Source organism: Neomonachus schauinslandi, chromosome 5 (assembly GCF_002201575.2).
Source record: "Neomonachus schauinslandi chromosome 5, ASM220157v2, whole genome shotgun sequence".
Lineage (NCBI taxonomy): Eukaryota > Metazoa > Chordata > Mammalia > Carnivora > Phocidae > Neomonachus > Neomonachus schauinslandi.
Window position 1 is genome coordinate 71,599,674 of NC_058407.1, and position 18,627 is coordinate 71,618,300.

The 18,627-nt window shown below is 37.8% G+C and overlaps 1 protein-coding gene across 1 annotated transcript in view; it reads right to left on the reverse strand.

Moving 5' to 3' along the window:
• The window catches only part of LRRK2 (leucine rich repeat kinase 2), a 140,111-nt gene that overhangs the window by 28,332 nt on the left and 93,152 nt on the right, over nucleotides 1–18,627 (reverse strand). Inside the window, exons 35-41 of the mRNA XM_021690397.1 lie at nucleotides 18,307–18,461; nucleotides 16,901–17,047; nucleotides 16,570–16,761; nucleotides 14,977–15,123; nucleotides 10,615–10,715; nucleotides 7,194–7,384; nucleotides 1,810–1,970 (exon numbers count right to left, since the gene is read on the reverse strand). Of these exons, the coding sequence (XP_021546072.1) occupies nucleotides 1,810–1,970; nucleotides 7,194–7,384; nucleotides 10,615–10,715; nucleotides 14,977–15,123; nucleotides 16,570–16,761; nucleotides 16,901–17,047; nucleotides 18,307–18,461 (1,094 nt within the window). The remainder of the gene's footprint in view (nucleotides 1–1,809; nucleotides 1,971–7,193; nucleotides 7,385–10,614; nucleotides 10,716–14,976; nucleotides 15,124–16,569; nucleotides 16,762–16,900; nucleotides 17,048–18,306; nucleotides 18,462–18,627) is intronic.

Consider the following 18,627-nt stretch of genomic DNA (forward strand, 5'->3'; position numbering starts at 1 on the left):
ATCTTGACCACTTACTGCATGACTTCCTGCAAGTACAGAATCTTGCTGATCCTCAGCTTCCTCATTTTACAGATGAGAAGGTAAAAGCTAACTTTCAGCCTTGGCATGAGGATAAGATACCATGTGTCTGATGTACCTGGCACTGAGCCTGATACACAGCTGGTGCTCAAGAGATAATCATTTTATTGTTATTAAACAACCCAGAGAAACTTGCAGCCATAATATGTACTTTGAAAGGTTTAGGAGAGAGCACACTCTGCTTCCAACACATGCTATGAATAACAAAAAAGAGGATATGTCTTTGGAGCAAAAATAAAACTATGCATTGCAATCTGGGACCATCTGCTTATCCAAGTTCATACCAGGGGTGGGGTTATTGTCACCCCATTGTCTTCTGTATTAGGCATGTGTTTTAAATGAGTGCCAATCATCAAGATGATGTAAATTTATTTACAAATAACAAACTGTACAAGATTTCTCTGAAGATGGAGCTGTTCCTCCAAACATAAGTTAACCCCCCAATTTTCTATTCCTGCTCAAACTGAAGGCCAAAAGACAAGATATCTCTGTACAGAGCACTTGCCTTATGACTGTTTCTTACTAATCAGAACCTGAGATCCTGATGAACCTGAGACTATCAGGAGAACAGGAGTTGAGAAAGGGAGGGAGGATCCCATGGAGTAGACAGTAATGTGAAAGAACACGTCTAAACATAAGACCGTGCAAATACAAGAGCACAGGAAGTGGATTATCACTGGTAGAAAGTCAGTTAACAGTAGAAGTAATAGGATTATTAGAACAGGCATGACAAATAGGGGTTGTAGATAACCCTAAAAAGCAACATTAAACTCTAAGGCAATAAAACAGTGTCTGTGATTTCTGGAGACCATAGATATAATGATAACCAGGATAGGTACGTTTCACTTTAGATAGCAACCATGACTCTTCTTGCTATATAGGACCAAACAGAGAAACTATATTATTATTAAGTATTGATGTATTAACTTATACATTTTGAAGAAAGAAAACTGAAGTGCAGTGTTTAAAGGTTTTAACTCCTGTACCAATCTGTAAGAAGAAAGTATGCCTGTATCAAGAACAGTACAACTGAAAACTCTGGCCCCAAGTCTCCATCTGAAACTCTTGGAGCCAAAAGTATTTAGGAATTTATATTTTTTCATATTTAAGAAAGTTAATAATGATGCACATAACATAATTATAGAAACTCTCAGCAGGATCGGGACCAGCACCCTGTACTCAAATGTGCTGTATTTCTATCATGAAACATACACATATTCGCACAGAGTTTGAGAAATAAAGATCGTAATAAGCATCAAGTTAGTTTGGGTCAGATTTTGCTGCCAAATCAGTTATTAAAAAAATTGGGGGTTTTCAAAGTTCTTTGGATTTCAGAGTTATGAGAAAGGGTTTGTGAACCTGCATTTGGTTTGCCTCATTTTTAGGTAAGTGTGAACAATACCTAGTTTAAAACTTTTTCTGTTCCTTTTCACCACCTCTAGAATATCTAAATATTTTAAAAATCCAACTTTTAAAAATATAATTTGTCATCAAACATTCTCTATTTTTTATTTGTTTTTTTCCCCCTGGAAAATTTCATCGGTAGATTTTTTTCCCCCTACAGACCATAGCGATTATTGACCACAATGTAGTAGTCACAATATTCACACAAGAAATATCTGTTCACAACATGATAGGATACAGTGTTCTCTTGAGTCTCCTGAACTTACAACGGAAGTCACTGGTTGTCCATCCTGAAGAAGGAATTACCAAATCAACCTTCCCACCTACCTGGTGTGCCCTCTGACGTCTTTATCCCCATTCTACAGCAGTACTGAGCAATCCCGTAGTCCGCAATCTTTGCAATGATGCCAGCATTAGGATACAGGGTGAAGAGCAGCACGTTGTGGGGCTTCAAGTCACGGTATATAATCATGGCCGAGTGGAGGTATCTGCCAGAAAACGTGCAGGCAATGTCATTAAAATGTGATTATATTATTACAACTTCTGTCATGATTTCCTTAAATATGGATGTCCATTATGCAAAGCATCAAAACTTCTGTGCTAAGTTTGACCCCTCCACAGAGATGAAGAGATATCATAGAAGGAAATTAAAACATACGAGCCAAATACTATAAAACAAGTTTGTGCTTTTATTTTTTTTAAAGATTTTATTTATTTATTCAAGAGAGAATGAAAGCGAGAGAGATCACAGAAGGAGAGGGAGAGGGAGAAGCAGACTCCGGGCTGAGCAGAGAGCCCGACCCTGGATGGGGGGGGGGAGGGGGCTCAATCCCAGGCCCCTGGGATCATGACCTGAGCCGAAGGCATAGGCTTAACCGAGTGAGTCATCCGGGCGCCCCAAGCTTGTGCTTTTAAAACCAACCAACAAACCAACAAAAAGGGGGTCTATCTTGATAAGTGAGTGATTTAAACTTTAAGGCACAACCAGTTCAAGCAAAGTACCAGTTTTTGGTCACTTTTCTTTTGTATACCTAAGAATTATGTAAAAGGAATTCTAAATTCCCTCAAAGATCATATGACTATTTCAATTAGTTTAAAATGTAAATATGTTAAATAAGAGTTGATCGTATTTTGTTATAACTCCATTTAATAGTTTTGATTTTCTTAAAACCATATAGAAGTTTATCTTAGCTTTTAAAATTCTCTCTATTCCATTTCTCTTTTGATATTTATTTTTCTCTGATTAAAATGTTTCCTAAATTTGGGGAAAATATTTTCACCTTTTTCAATAATAACAAATCAACATAAAAAAACCTAGCTAGCTACCAATACCATAATCTGTTCAAAAATGTAATTTACTTTAAGCCCAATTCTATTATGAATTAAGATTAACAAAAAAACATTTTGGACTGAGAGTTGGAATAAGTAAAACAATGTCTTGGGAAAGGTGATCTTGGATGATGTTAAAGTCATTCCCTTTGGAGACTGATCCAATCAAACTTAAGCAGTAGAGTTGGACACTGCAGGTAGAGATTAAAAAACAAAATAAAGTTTTAATCTTAACCAGGTCTTGTCCATTCTGTGTTCCAACAATTAAAGTAACTCCATTACCACCTTTCCTTACATATTCACAAAATTCAGATCCACCCTCCCCCACTCTGTCTTTCCTGCTCCATGATGTCAAATTTGTTATAGCTCTCCACGTGATCTCACAGGTAAATTATGACCTATCTTGGAAGGACAATTTTTTACAGAACTTAACAGAGGTAAATTTAAGTCCTTTGTTTGTCTGTGGCTTTTGGTTTGGGTTCACATTGTATCTATAAATATTTACTCCATTACCTACTACCCATCACTGGTGGAGGGATTATGAGCAGAGTGGCAGCAATACTATGAACTTTCCACTGCATGACGGCCTACAGTGTATGTATCATTTAATTGCATCAGCTGAAGCAGAACTAAATTTCTCTTCCAGGATTTAGTCAGGACATTTGACGTTAGGCCTACTCATTCTGCTCTACATATTTTTGGCTGAAAAATAAGATAAATGTACTAATGAAGTTGACCTTAACAATAAGTAATGGACTAGAAAGAAAAATTTACTAAGGGCTTACTGAAAGGCCATTAGCAACCCTTGCCTTGCTGGAAAGAAAAGCTGAGAGATTAAGAAGAAAAAAGTTAAAGCCAAGTCATGTATAATTGAATAGCATCCAAATCCTTCCTAATGCATGCCTCTTTCAGAATATTTATAGAATACAGACTCTCTCACAATTCTTCTCAAAGGTTAAAAAAATAAACTTAATTTGAAATAATGTCAGTGGGAGGGAAAGATTAACTGGGTTAGTTAAAATGTTCAGTTATAGAATTTAATCTTAAAAAATACAGTTTTAATAGCTTCTAATAGACTAGCAAAATAGCCTTTGATATATTAACAAGTACAGATCTTGCCTTACTGAAAATAATTCAGCCATAATTTATGCATTATGTGACAATGAGCATCGCCAAATATTTTATTAAAATAAACTGGTCTAAATGCTGTCAGTCATTCTTTAATTGTGATATCATTGGTGTTGCTAGGAAACCCCTTTCTTGATAATTTAAAGTAAACTTTATCTCACCCTAAGTAGAATTATTCTAAAAATGAGATGCATTCATTCATTTAACAAATATGTACTGGGTATCTAAGAAGGTCAGTCACCAGGGGATATAAAGCCATCATTAAATCTTTGCTTTTGAGGAGTCACACTTTAGAAGGAGCACCTAACACAAAGTCTTGCATACAGCCAACTCAAGGAACACGTGCTAGAGAGGCCATCTCTTCATGGTGCAGTTGAGTTTCACTGTGGAGATGGTATATGAGCAAATTCCACAGGAAAATGAATTCTGTAGGCAGACAAATCTGGGGACAAATGCCAAAACAGACATGGATGTCGATGAAAAGTCAAGACCTTCAGCGTGATTAGAATGGCAAGTGAGGGCAGTGGAAAGGCAGGAGGATGGAGAGAAAGGCAAGAGGCATACACAAAGAGTTTCGATGCTACTCCAAGGAGTTTGGACATACTTCACAGATAATTTGGAACTACCAGGGAATTTCAAGCATAATTAGATTTTTATTTTTGGAGAAATATTCTGATAATTCCCTAGACATACTGGACCAAGGCAGCAGTAATAGCCTAAAAATAAATGAGTCGATGAAAAAAGATAATGTGAAATAGTCAAAGACCTGGAGGCCAAATGGATACTTACTTTTGGGAGGAGAGGAATAGCCTAGATGTGACCACAATAATCTTCGTCAGCAAGTGGGAGATACAAGGGAAAGAACAGATTCATGGTAGGAGGACGTAGCAGAGAAAGGAAACTCAATTTTGTAAATAATGAAACATAGAAACTTATGGGAAATACAGGTGACCACATCTTCATAGGTAATTGAGAATTATGATTAAGAGCTCAAGGGAGAGGACTGAATTAGAAATGAAAGCTAATAGTTGTAGGCACTACTGTAAAAGAATATGGGAATGTGAAAGAAGTTCTTATATATCCCTCTAAACAGCTCCATCATTTAAGGGACTCCAGAGGAGTGTGATTTTATTGTCTCTTTCTACCTCTGTACCTATAGTTTTATGCTGAAATATATTTGAAAAGGCAATCCCTAATGCTGAGTTTTTAAAAATATACTTAGTGCCGGTAGAAGACAGAAAGCTACTAAAATCTACTAGCCTCTTATAAAGATCCAGAAGGCTGTCCTGGCATTATGCTGAGAAGAAATCAGGCAAATTAAAGGAAAATATGCTGAGGTTTAATTTACTTCACCAGAAACTGCTGGATTTGTTATTTAAAGTAAGGTCTCAGAGAACCAGAGTAAGTTATCTTAGAGATGAGGTCTTTCAAACAGTCGTGAATGAAAAATAGTAATTCTTCACTTTCTAAATAAACATTTTGGGAAATATGTGGAAGAATTAGGGGAAAATTAGGATCTGGACTTAGTTAAATTAAGGAAAGCAACTGATCCAGCTCTGAAATACATGAGACTTTGTTGCACATTATCTAGATTAATTTAATACACGGTTCCCCCTGGTGTTCAAAAGCAGATATACACCCAGCCAAATCCAAACCTCCGCAATACTGTCTCATTAATAATCTGTAAGTTTTTCAGTAATTTCTGGACTCTTTCAGAAAAGAGTTATTTTATGTTCTTGTTCTATTCTCTATACACTATCAAGTTATATCTTCTTGGTTTGGTTTTGTTTGTTTATGAGCAGTGTTTATTTGTTTTCCTTACCATCCATTCCATTTACATTTCTGGAGACTGCCTGAGAGGAAAAGACGCAGTCCCATATAGAGGAATAGGTACGCTGTCCTCCCTCCCTCTCTCCCGCGCCCCCTACTCTCTCTCTCCCCACTCCCTCTACTGCCAACAGATATTTACCGAGGGCCCACTGTCCCAAGTGCCAGGGATAGGAAGGTGAACAAGATGGCAAGTCCCTGCTACCGTGGCCCTTACATTCCAGTGACAGACAATGAACAAACTTTTTAAATGAAAACATAAAGAATACCAGGTAGTGAAAAGTGCTATAGGTGCCAGAGAGACGTAAGGTAGGCAGGGACATCCTCTCTGAGAGGAAACCTGAAAGAAATGAGAAGTGAGCCAAGAGGGTATCTGGGGCTCAGACACTCCTAGTCAAGAGAAGAGCTTTAGTAAAGCCCCGGGTATATTTGCGATACCTCAGAGCAGCAAGTGGCTGAGCACAGTGACCAGAGAGTGAGATAGGGGAGGACTGATAACAGGATAAAGACTTGATCCAACTTCCATGAAGAAAAACCACCATGGCCGCTGCCATGTGAGGAGCTAGTTATATAGGGCAAAGGTGAAGGGGAGTGAGCCGGTTAGGCAAGGAGCCCTGACTACAGTTCAGCTGAGGGTAGGGAAAGAGATTGTGAGAAGTAGCTGCATTAAGATATATTTTGATGGCAGAGCTGAATGTATTTGCTTAAGGATTAGGTATGGGAGGTGGGAGAAAGGACAGAATGAAGGACTACTCCAAGGTGAAATATGTACGTGAGGAGATGGGGCCAGTGGAGGAGGAGGAAATCCAGACTTTAATCTGGGAGGTCTTCAATTATCACAAAAGTCCTTGAAATGTTACGCATTAAGTATTAGTCACAGTTTACAGACTCTAACAAAAAGGGTTTCAGAGGTGTAAAATCACAGTTACTAAGTGTATGGAGCAGTGATTTCTCCCAGTCCCTTTGTGTCCAAAGACCATGGCCTTTCCACTCTCTTGTGCCTTCTGGGGCCAGCTGGCTGCAGGGTTGGGTGTGCCCCTGATAGTCAAATCACTCCAGTCCCCTTCAGAAATACGACCAATCTTTCCTTATTAGAATTATCCATGAGAACTGACACTTTCCTTGACACTTTGAAACCTAACATTTTTTTAGGGGAAGGAGGACACTACATCCTGAGCTCTGGAGCAGGACTCCTGGGTCCAAACTCTTCTTTCACTATCTAGGAGGTTCTGTGTGGCCTTCCTACTCTTATTTTATGAAATTACAAAATCTGATCAGGGAAATGGTAGTTTTTCCCTCAAGTTGTTTGTGAAATGTCACTGGGACATAATGTTACTGGAAAGTGCTGTTTTCTCCAAGCCTGAGAGTAAGTTCAGGCTCCCTCTTGTCACATACTGAGTAGAAAACCACATGACCGAATTAATTACCTCAAGCCATCAGCCACATGTAGTGCAATCCTGTGCTGCAGGGTTCTGGTGAGACTTCCTTTGTCCTGCTGAAGCAAGCGGTCCAGCGAACCCTTGGAGGCCAACTCCATCACCAACATTCGAGGACGAATCCCAGCCGCCAGCAAAGATATTAAGCTGGGGTGGTGGAGGTGACAAAGGACCACCAGCTCCTGCAAAAGTAAAAAACATTTACACGTACTACAGCCCCAGTATCTCCTTCCTAAGTGTCTTGACACTTTGGGCATGGTTTTCTCTGGGAAACTGGATTACAGCAAATGTTCCATTTCTTCCTTGGTCTTTTTTGTATTTTCCACATATTCAGGAATAAACGGCTTTTTAAAAATGTATTTTGAACAAACATGTTAAGTTCTGTCTTTCCCTTTGCTCTGTGTCTTTCAGAAGATTTAATGCAGGGACAGTCCACACGCTGTGGTTACACTACCAGGTCATGTCATTCTTATCTAGTGAATCCTAGTTAGCCACAGAGTCCTCCTCCGCCCAGGATTCTGAGCAGCCACTTCTAATCAACTGCAACTAGCAGGTGAGGTACAATGTGCCTATCATTAATGGTTTCGTGACTAGACAAGTTTCCTGAGAGTGTCTAAGACCACAGGGATATAAGGTATCACTCCCCCTGAAAACTCTCTACTAACTTCCTATTACTTTCGGATTAAAACCCCGTGTACTTACACAGCCTTCGGGGCCTGATCTGACCGGCCCCCAGCCCATCTCTCAAACCCTCTATGCTTAATGCAGCATTCTTCCACCACACTGGTGTCCATTCAGTTCTCTGCACGTGCCCAGCTCCTTCATTCCAGCCACAAGGCCTTGGCCCATGCCGATCCTTCTGCTCTGAATCCCTTCCCCTTCCCAGGGCCGAAGGCTTCTCCTCATTCCGATCTTAGCTCAAATACTCTTACTCTCTCAGAGTGACCTGCCCTGAACCACCCTCACTAGAGCAATCCCCAGCTGCAACAATGTCTCCCCGAGGAGTCAGAGATACCATTTTAGCTTGAACAGAGAGGTCTCCATTCTGATGTAATCCTCTTCCTAGCCCACATCCTGTGAGACTTTACAATCTCCTTTACTGATACCGTGGTCTGTGAATGCCATACATACTTCACTCTGTATATTTCACTTTACCCTGAAACCCAAATTTAGTTAAAATTTATAGTTCATGTGATATTAAATTGATTCATGTTTTAAACTGTGATTTCTGCAGAAGCTCTGCCTCTTAACAATCAGCTTCAAAGGTGTGGAGTATCAGTGCCAACTGCCTTTGTCAGGACACGGGAGTGTGGAGAATTCTGCAAGCTGAAGAAGAAAGTCTGAATACCCTGAGCAGGGATTTTCCAAGAACAAAAGCTCCAGACTGCAACCATATTTCCTTAGTGGATAAAAATCTTTTTTTCCTCTGTCTGATCAGCTCAGTTGGTTCAAACTGAGAAGCAGTCAAGTTAGGTCTGTTCGCTTTCAGAGTCCCAGGCAGAAAGAAGCCTAATTCAAATTTTCTATCCTCAAAAAGCGCTCACTGATTTCAAGGAGAAAGGAACAGGAGACTCTAATAGATCAGCCCCAGTTCATGACCACTGGTAGAATGACCCTCAAAATGCAGCACTGGATACCTGAAGTGCTTTCCTTTTTTTTCTTTTTCTTTTCCTTTTTTTTTTTTTCAGAACAAGCACGGGTGCCTGGGTGGCTCAGTCCATTAAGCATCTGCCTTCAGCTCAGGTCATGATCCCAGAGTCCTGGAATCGAGCCCCACACTGAGCCCCATGTCAGTCTCCCTGCTCAGCAAGGAGTCTGCTTCTCTCTCTTCTTCTGACCCTCCCTCCTCCACTTGTGCTTTCTGCCTCCCTCTATCTCAGATATATAAATAAAATCCTTAAAAAACAACAACAACAACAAGCACATTACGCACTCTACTGCTACTATTTCTCCTATCATTTCCTTGGGTCACCGAGCTGCCTATACATTACTCAGTCCTGTATACATTCTTAGTGTTCTGATTTTCTTTCTTTTTTTTTTTTAAGATTTTTATTTATTTATTTGACAGAGAGAGATAGTGAGAGCAGGAACACAAGCAGGGGGAGTGGGAGAGGGAGAAGCAGGCTTCCTGCCGAGCAGGGAGCCCGATGTGGGACTCGATCCCAGGACCCTGGGATCCTGACCTGAGCCGAAGGCAGACGCTTAACGACTGAGCCACCCAGGCGCCCAGTGTTCTGATTTTCAGCAGGGTTCCCTGAGCACACTGCATAAAATTTGAAACATATATTAAAGACTAATGATCAAGGCTGAAAAATCAATTTATACAACCAATTGCCTACAGATTGAAAGAGACTGTGCCCAGATTTGCTTCATAGACTTGCTTCTATATATAAAATGTTTCTTAACTTACATCTAGAGCCACAGTGTAACTTCTGATAGTACTAATAAAATTACTCCAGGATATTTTACACAGACATGGAATTATTTTCATTATCCAGAATAACTAATATATTGTAATTGTGCCTTTTTTTAAAAAAAGTTTACACAAGTCATTTAGTTTCAGATTTAGGCAGAAATTACTTTTCTTTTTTTCTTTTTTTAAATTTTTTTTAAATAAGAATGAATAGAGTCAAAAATATAGTTGAATTCTGGCATAAGATTACAGAATTCAAATTGGATTTTACCTTTGCTCTCACTCTGACTCACTCTCTCATTCCTACTTCGGGAAAGTCTCAGAAAATAGAATAAATCCCCACCAGTACTCAACATCAGAGACGGTACTAGAGTGACCACTGATAGCTTTCCATCAACATCCACTCACTTTTCTTTCTTCCTAAGGGTACCTTGATTTTTGCTGAGTTATCCAACCCTCACCCAGGCAGACTATGAATTTTAGGGGGTACTGACCCCAACTCCAGCCTCAGGAAAAGGTGCGACTATTCTAAGTAATACCATCCCCGCATTACCATAGAGATTGATTGAGTGACACAGGCCTAAGCCAATCAGTGCACAGCACCATCCTGAACATAAAGTGCTTATGGAGAAAAGAACACGTGATAGAAGTGAAACCAAGAGAAATTTTTAAATGAGCCACTGTGTATAGGATTTGAGTTCCTCTGAAATACAGGACCTCAAAAGAGGTACCCTCTTTCTTCTGTACTTGGGGGGTAACTGTGATGCTTGGGACAAGAATTCTCAGAACACTGTCTTTTCTTCATTTTTCAATAGGAGAAACAAAACAAACTTTTTTTTTCCTCCATGAGGAAAGGACAAAGGTGAGATTTCATAACTAAACTCAGGTAGACTTGGGGGAAATGCGGTCATTTTGCATTTTCACAAACACATGCAAAACCAGAGTTCCAGGAGATTACCAATGTCCGATGTAATGCAATAATACTATTGGATTTCTTACTTGTCTTAACAGTCTAAGTGATGTATGTTTATTGAAAATCTTCACAGCCACTTCTTCTCCTTCATAGGCTGCTCGATAAACAGATCCAAAACTGCCATCACCTTTTGAAAAGAAAGTACAAAGCACTTCAGTTAATCTGTCCAAACAGAAAAGCTAGGTAAATTATATCGGTGGTAATTACATATGTTGTATATGTGAACAGAAATCTGACCCATTTGTTTCATTGAATCAATTCTCCTTTGATGCTTCCACTTCCTTCTTCTACTCTGTGAACTATGACGCACCTAAAGATTTTGTTCCAGCCTTCCCGTCTTCTGTCTACATTCTCCCCACTCAACTACCTGACCGATTCCTTAACTTCATCTCTTTGTATATGTTGAGCATTTCACATCTTCATCTACAGCCACAAGCCACCTTCTGAACTCTATCCTATATTTACAACTTTGCATTGGAGATCACTGGCATGCCCCTCCAAATCTCAACTATGCTCCATCGGAAGCCACCCTCATCATCTTGTCTCCAAACCAGTTTTTATTCTGCCTTATATATCTGATTTAAAAAAAAAAAAAAAACAAAAAACCTCTTTTCACGGTCATTCTAGAGTCAAAACTGAAAAATCATCTTAGTTCTTTGCCCCTGCCTCCTTTCCATTTCCATTTCCACCGCAACCATTTGATGCCCTTGGTGCTTTCTGCCTAGACTGTGGAGGCCTCCTGAGTTCATCCCCTCCAATGCAGTCTACGTCTCCTACAAAATCAATCTCCCTATATTTACACTTTGATTGGTCACTCACTCTCTTGTTCAAAAACAAATTATTCTACGCTGTCTACTAAATAAGATCCCAAACCAAGGACAAATCCATATTGTAGCTCTGAATTCCCCTTGTGGTTCTCTTCCTGTCCTACTGCTCATTCTCTGGGCCCTAGCCCAGTGGTTCTCTCAGTTTGGCCTGCACAGGACATCCGAGGAGCTTTCTAAAAATACCAATGTCTGAGTCTACCCTCAAAGATTCTGACCTAATTAACCACAGGAGTTACTGGTCATTAGGATTTTTTTCTTTTAATTCCCCAGGTGATAATAATGAAAACCAGGGTTGAGAACAACTGTTCTGGAAAACTGGAATAGCCAAAATTTCCTGAACATGCTTTGTATCTTCAGGCTTCCATACCCTTGTTACGCGGTCATTTAAAGAGCTATGCTGCTCCATCATCTCAACTTCTTGGTGTTTATCAAGTCTGTAAAGCACAATTCAGATTGAGATACCAAAGCCTGAGAAATCGACCATCTTCAGCTCCATGGACTGTTACTCTTCACTGACATACAATGTATCCTTATTTGTACAGTATTTATGGTTCTCATATAGTACTTTGAAATACAAGCACTTGATCAACATAAGTGAATGAACTCAGAAAAATCTACAGAGAAACAGAACAATGTTGAGATCTGTTATTTCTAAGTGGTGAAATTATGCATCTATGAGAAGCTTAGATATTTTGTATTTTTTAATATTTTTGTTTTTTTATTGTGTATTTTCATCTCTATGATAAGTGTATGTAAGCATATATTACTTTATGCTCAGAAACACTGTACATTAAGAATAAAAATAAGTATTCATTTGAGCATATGTCATATTTCTACTAGATTGTAGACATGCTAAAATTACTGTCTGTGTATTTTCAGCCTTGGTATCTTCCCATCCCTTCCCTCCAGTACTCAATAAATATCCAACTTCTAAAACCATTAGTTAATATTGATGGTATTGAGAGTTTTGGAGAGAAAGGAAGGCTATCGGATCAGTTAAGTATTTGAATCAAAGCAAGATTGGGCAAATAAGAGAGGAAAAAGAGAAAGAAAACAAGTGGAAGGGGAATGGAGAGAAAGGGCAAGATGGATTGACACTTAAGTAATAGATGCTCCTGTTTTGGTTCCCCTCAATCTGGACAGCTATCAACAACAAAGAAAAAACAAAACAAATAATACATTATATGTTAATAAAAAAATAAAAAAAAAAACACAAATAGGCAGAGAGAAGAAACACACTCTAAGGAGATATAAAATTTCAGGTGAGAGGAGTAGAGATTTCTAATTTTTTAAAGTCCTTCCCTATTTCAGAATCACTGCCATATTAAAATGGAGCATGGACTGTCATCTCAGATGGCTAACAGTAAAAATAAGGTTAAGGACTATAATTGTGCATTTGTGACACCGAAGTATGAAAGAAACTTGAAGGCAAGGAAACCTTCCTAACCCCATCAGATCACACCACTGAAGTACCTTTCTATTGCGGCTCTCTGGAAAAACAGTCCCCTGAAGAGGAAATATACCTCACAAGTCCTCAAACAGACACACAAACCCCTACACCTGTGCATTTAAATTTTTTTCATAAAACAAGTCTATTAATATTTACAAGTCTATCAAGAAGTGTCATATAGTAACTGCTATCTTGGAAGGAAAGTGTTAACCGAAGGCCTGAAAATCACTCCCGCCTTACAAGGAAAATGGCAAGGAATGATCTCTATCACATTACCCTAGCATAAAAATACTGGGAAGTCTCTGATTATAAAATGTTTTTAGAAGGATATATCTCATTTGTTTAGATCAGTGATTCTCAACTAGGGCGATGTTGCTCCCCTACCCCTACTCTCTACCTTTTGCAATGTCTGGAGACATTTTTGATTGCCACACCTTGGGGGGGGGGCGGGGGGGGGGGAGGAGATACCACTGACATCTAGTGGGCAGAGGCCAAGGCTGCTACTAAACATGCTACAATGGGGGACAGCTCCCATAACAAAGAATCAATCAGTCTAAAACAGCAATAGCGCAGAGTCTGAGAAACCCTGATCTAAATTGTAAATAAACATGGAATTTATGGGTTTATGGGACATGAGACTGGAAAATGGGAGTACTTATATAAACACTTTCCTCTGTGTAATTAATGGAATACAGAACACAGGTGCTTTTGGAGGTGGTCAAAGGTAAAAACTTCCAGTTAAAAGATAAATAAGTACTAGGGGTGGAATGCACAGCATGATGACTACAGTTAACACTGCTATGTGATATATATTGAAAGTTGTTAAAAGAGTTAATCCTGTAATATCTCAACACCAATAAAAAAATATTTTTTCTTTTTCTTTTATTTTATATCTATATGGGATAATCAATTTTAACTAAATTCATTGTGGTTAATCATTTCATGATATATGTAGAGTCAAATCACTTGCTGTACACCTTAAACTTGCACAGTGCTGTATGTCAATTATATCAATAAAACTGAAAAAAAAATCCCACAAGAACTTCAAAGTTAATTCTGTGAACATTTCTACATACATTGCTCAGAAGGGGTCCATTAATATGAGATACATCTTAATGCACTACTAAGAGTTATTTTGGGGAGTTTTGTCTGAAGCTTGAGACCCCTTCAGAGAAAGACTACAGTATGACTGGTACTTACATGTACCGTTGGAATCACAAGTCAAGTTTGGTATTGGTTAAGATCTAGGATTTGGCATTGACAATTCAGCATTTTGTGTTAATCCACTATTACTAATACATTCACTTCCAGAGTTCCAAAGCATTCAAATTCATTCTAAATTTCTCAATTGATGTGAAGAATAAAGGTACAAAGCAGTTTGCCCTTACATGTCATGTCCCAAATTTTGGACATTCTTTATTAATAATTTTAATGTACTGACAGACATATTTTAGGCATTCTTTCTCTGGAAATTTAATTAAAATTAAATATAGACAGACACAACAATGAATACTCCACAAAGTAAAGCCAGAACTGTCTTCAAATACTTTACATTAATTCAACCCAATGCTCTTCATGGTTCCCAATGACTCTTAAGAAGGTTCCCAATGACTCTCAAGACTTGAGTATGTCACCAACTTAATGCTTCTCAATTTTTCATCCCAAACTGCTTTTTATGACTATTTTTATGAGAATTCATCCTTGTCATCCTGAGGAACAAAACTGCTCCTCTGACTACCTCGAGGTGTTCTTCCTTTATTTATTCTGTCTTTTTGAGACTGAAAAATGACTGCATTACACAATTGAAAATCTTCTTATCCGCTTCCTCCATTTCCGGCACTTAAAGCAAATGCAAGGACATATTTCACAAATATGTGTGTTTCCACAGCAGCCCATCCTGATCTTGAACCTAGTCCATAAGAATGTGTGCAAAGCAAACTCCATGTCTGTAACATATTACTTTCAAATAGATCATTCCGGAAAAAAAAAAAAAACCATTATAACAAATATATGAAGACACTACAAACTATGACAATATATTTGAATATTTTCTAGGTTATAAGGAAAAATTACATCCTAATTTTTATTCTCAAACCAACAAAAATAGTTACCTAAGAGAAACTCTGGAGCTTGTTCAAATTCCAATTCATCATTATTCAACATAATATTTCTAGGCAGGTCAGCCAAAATTAAGTCAGGAGCAATTTGAGATATTGGAATGGTGAGCCTTGGTTGATCTGGATTTATCAGAAGGTCTCCTGAGAAGCACATAAAACATTTTTTTTTAAACAAACTTTTAAGGATGTACATAAAATTGCACAAAAAATCACATTTCCTATTATTTCTAATCACTCTTTTAGGTTTTCTTACCAATCTTATTTTTCTCTAGAAAATCTGAGAAAGTTTTAGAGGTTCGATTAATACCTATCTATTTGGAAAGTTAAAAACTTATTCCTAGGTTCACTCATTACAAACTACATTCAGAACTGCCTTAGACCTATCTGACATCTGTAGAGAATAGAAATAATCTATTCTTTACTTTTACCACATTTGTGAGGGCACTTATTGCATGGTTAACAAGTTGCTAAGTTTTTCTATGTATCATCCTATTTTATTTTTTATGCAAGTATAATTAACATACAGTGTTATATTAGTTTCATGTGTACGATATAATGATTCAACACTTCTTTACATTTCTCAGTGCTCATCATGATAAGCCTACTCTTAATCCCCTTCACTTATTTCATGCATCTCCCAACCCACCTCCCTTCTGGGAGTCTGGGTTTTTCATGTCTCTTTTTTTTTCCTTTGTTTGTTTGTTCTGTTTTTTAAGTTCTACAAAGAGTGAAATCATATGGTATTTGTCTTTGTTTGTCTGACTTATTGCATTTAGCATTATACCTTCTAGATCCATTCATGTTGCAGCAAATGGCAAGATTTCATTCTTTTTAGTGGCTGAGTAATATTCCACTGTGTGTATGAGTACTCACACACACATATATACATATACCCCACATCTTCTTTATTCAATCATCTATCAATGGACATTTGGGTTGCTCAACATCATTAATCATCAGGGAAATGTAAATCAAAACCACAATGAGATATCACCTTATACCAGTCACAATGACTACAATCAAAAACAAGAAACAACAAGTGTTGGCAGGGATGTGAAATAAGAAGAACCCTCATGTGCTGATGGTGGGAATGCAAACTGGTGCAGCTACTGTGGAAAACAGTGTGGATTATCCTTGAAAAATTAAAAATAGAAATACCATTTGATTCTGTTATTCCACTACTGAGTATTTACCCAAAGAAAATGAAAACACTAATTCAAGAAGATAATGTACCCCTATGTTTACTGCAGCATTATTTACAATAGCCAAATTCCGGAAGCATAAATCATCTATTTTCATCCTCATAACAATTCTATGAGGTAGGTTTTAGTATTCCTATTTCGCAGATGAGGTTATGTTGCTCAGTAAGCCAGTATTCAAACTCTCAAACCCAAAATGTTCTGAATCTAGAACACAAAGGTCTTATTGGTAACAGATACAATCCATCTTTCTCAGCTGTCACTCTAACTGAATGTAGTATCCTCTAACTCATCCCTTATGGATAAGAATAATTTTTACATTTATTACAAAACTCCACAAATATTGAAAGTATCACTTAAAAACATCTGAAAGTTATATCAACACTACCTTCTTCTGCTTTCTTCGTCAAGTCATCAAGTAAGATTTTTTGATGCTCTTCACCATCATTAAAACTATATAATGCCCATTTCTTCAACAGAGTTTCTCCTTCACCACAGATATCAATCTCCAGTAATCCAGGAAACCATTCTTCCATAAGAGAATCAATGTGGTCCACAACTTGGCCCAGAAGAATACAGCCTATGTAATCCAAAGGAGAGCTCATCAATACCCTATCTGAACCATATTCTGTTTCAAAGCTGGAAATTACAGAGTTTTTTTAAAAAAAGTTTAAATTTCTTTAGCGGTACATTTCAAAGTTTTGAATTAATTTCCTTACCTTTTCTACAAGAAGGAACTGTAATTTTTAAGAAACTCTCTGGGTGATTGTCTAAGACTTCAGATCCTACCAGACAATAAGCCTCAGGAGACCAATTCAAGTAGATGCCTTGTCGCCAATACATTCTGTTTGGGCGAAGTGCTCGTTCTGAAAGAAGTTTAAATGGACCCAAATATGTCCATTAATTATGAACTATTCCATAAATTAAAGAAGCAGAAAAATCACTGCACATGCCACAAGTAACTAATAGAGATGTATTTGTTTTGAAACACAGTATTGGAATTGTTAATGATACAAGTCCTCATCCATATCTATTATACATGAAATTAAGTATTTTAGCCTTAATTTTGCAAGCAAATAAACAAAATGCCCAATAGGTAACCCAAGAGAGAGTTCAAGTTCACAATGTTAAATAGTTTAATATATTTAAGAGAAGAAAAAGAATCATAAATAAGTTCTCGTAACTTTAATTTTTTTTTTCCTAAGAGAGAGAGAGCACGCACAAGTGGGGGCTGGGGAGGGGCAGAGAAAGAGGGAGAGAGAGAATCTTAAGCAGGCTTGATCTCATGACCCTGAGATCACGACCTGAGCTGATATCAAGTCAGATACTTAACCGACTGAGCCACCCAAGCACGCCAAGTTCTCATAACTTTTAAAACTCTTAAAAGGAGGTTGGTTGTCACACTCAAATCAAAACTTCCTGAATGTTTCGTTTTAATGCAATGTAACTACCTATATATTTATTAATTGCAAGCAAGATAAGGTTTATTTCAGAATACAGTAACACCTGCATAAAGCTATTTTTAACCCCCCCAAAATGATATTTTCCCTTTGGAGCACTAAGGTCTCCCTTTCTTCCGGAAGAAAGAGCTAGCATTATAAACACCCATTTTTATTCATTTTTATAAATCCCTCAGGAATTGTGCAGCAGAAGAGAGCTATTTAAGTCTCTACACTGAATGGTCTGAATGGTCACAACCTGATTACCTTTGTTAAGTAAAACTCCCTGGCTTTGCAGTGATAGTCACTTCTAGTTTTTCTTTGTTCATTTGTGTGTGTGTGTGTGTGTGTTTATACACCAATGACTCCTCATAATCTTACCGTCTAAAATTGTTGCTTCTAGTCTACGTTGGCCTGGAAAGCAAGATATTCATACTTATTCTAAGTGTGTCTAAAATAAAAACAAAAAGGTTTTGAGTGAGGACTTGAGAAATCTCCTTTTTGACAAACTGCATGAACTTAATGTGAGCCTATGTGTCTTTCTGTGGCTACTCTGAAGTCTTATGAACTTATTTTCTGATTTTCAGTGGCCTTACAAATAAGTAAACTCTGTGAAAAATGACATGACAATTTTAATACGCTTTCCCCCTAACTTCTCAAATATTAAGTCTTCATTAAATACATACCTCTTCCTGAAAGCATGTAAGGTGAAATTTCAAGTAATCGATTAATTAACCTGGACCAAAATCCCATTGGAAAGTAAGGCATTTCGTATAGTCGAATGATAATTTCAGAGTTCTCACAATGGGGAAGTTCTATCACAGGCCTGTGGTCAGACAAACTAAAGAGAAAAGGACATCAGCATTATATAGCTTCATAAAACACCCAACCATGTTAACCAAAGTGCTTTCCTCCTTAAAATCAATGAGTTGAAGATAAATATTCTAGGCAATTGCACTTTTTGATAATGTTCTTTTGAGACATGCCCTTCCTTCTTCAAAAATTCA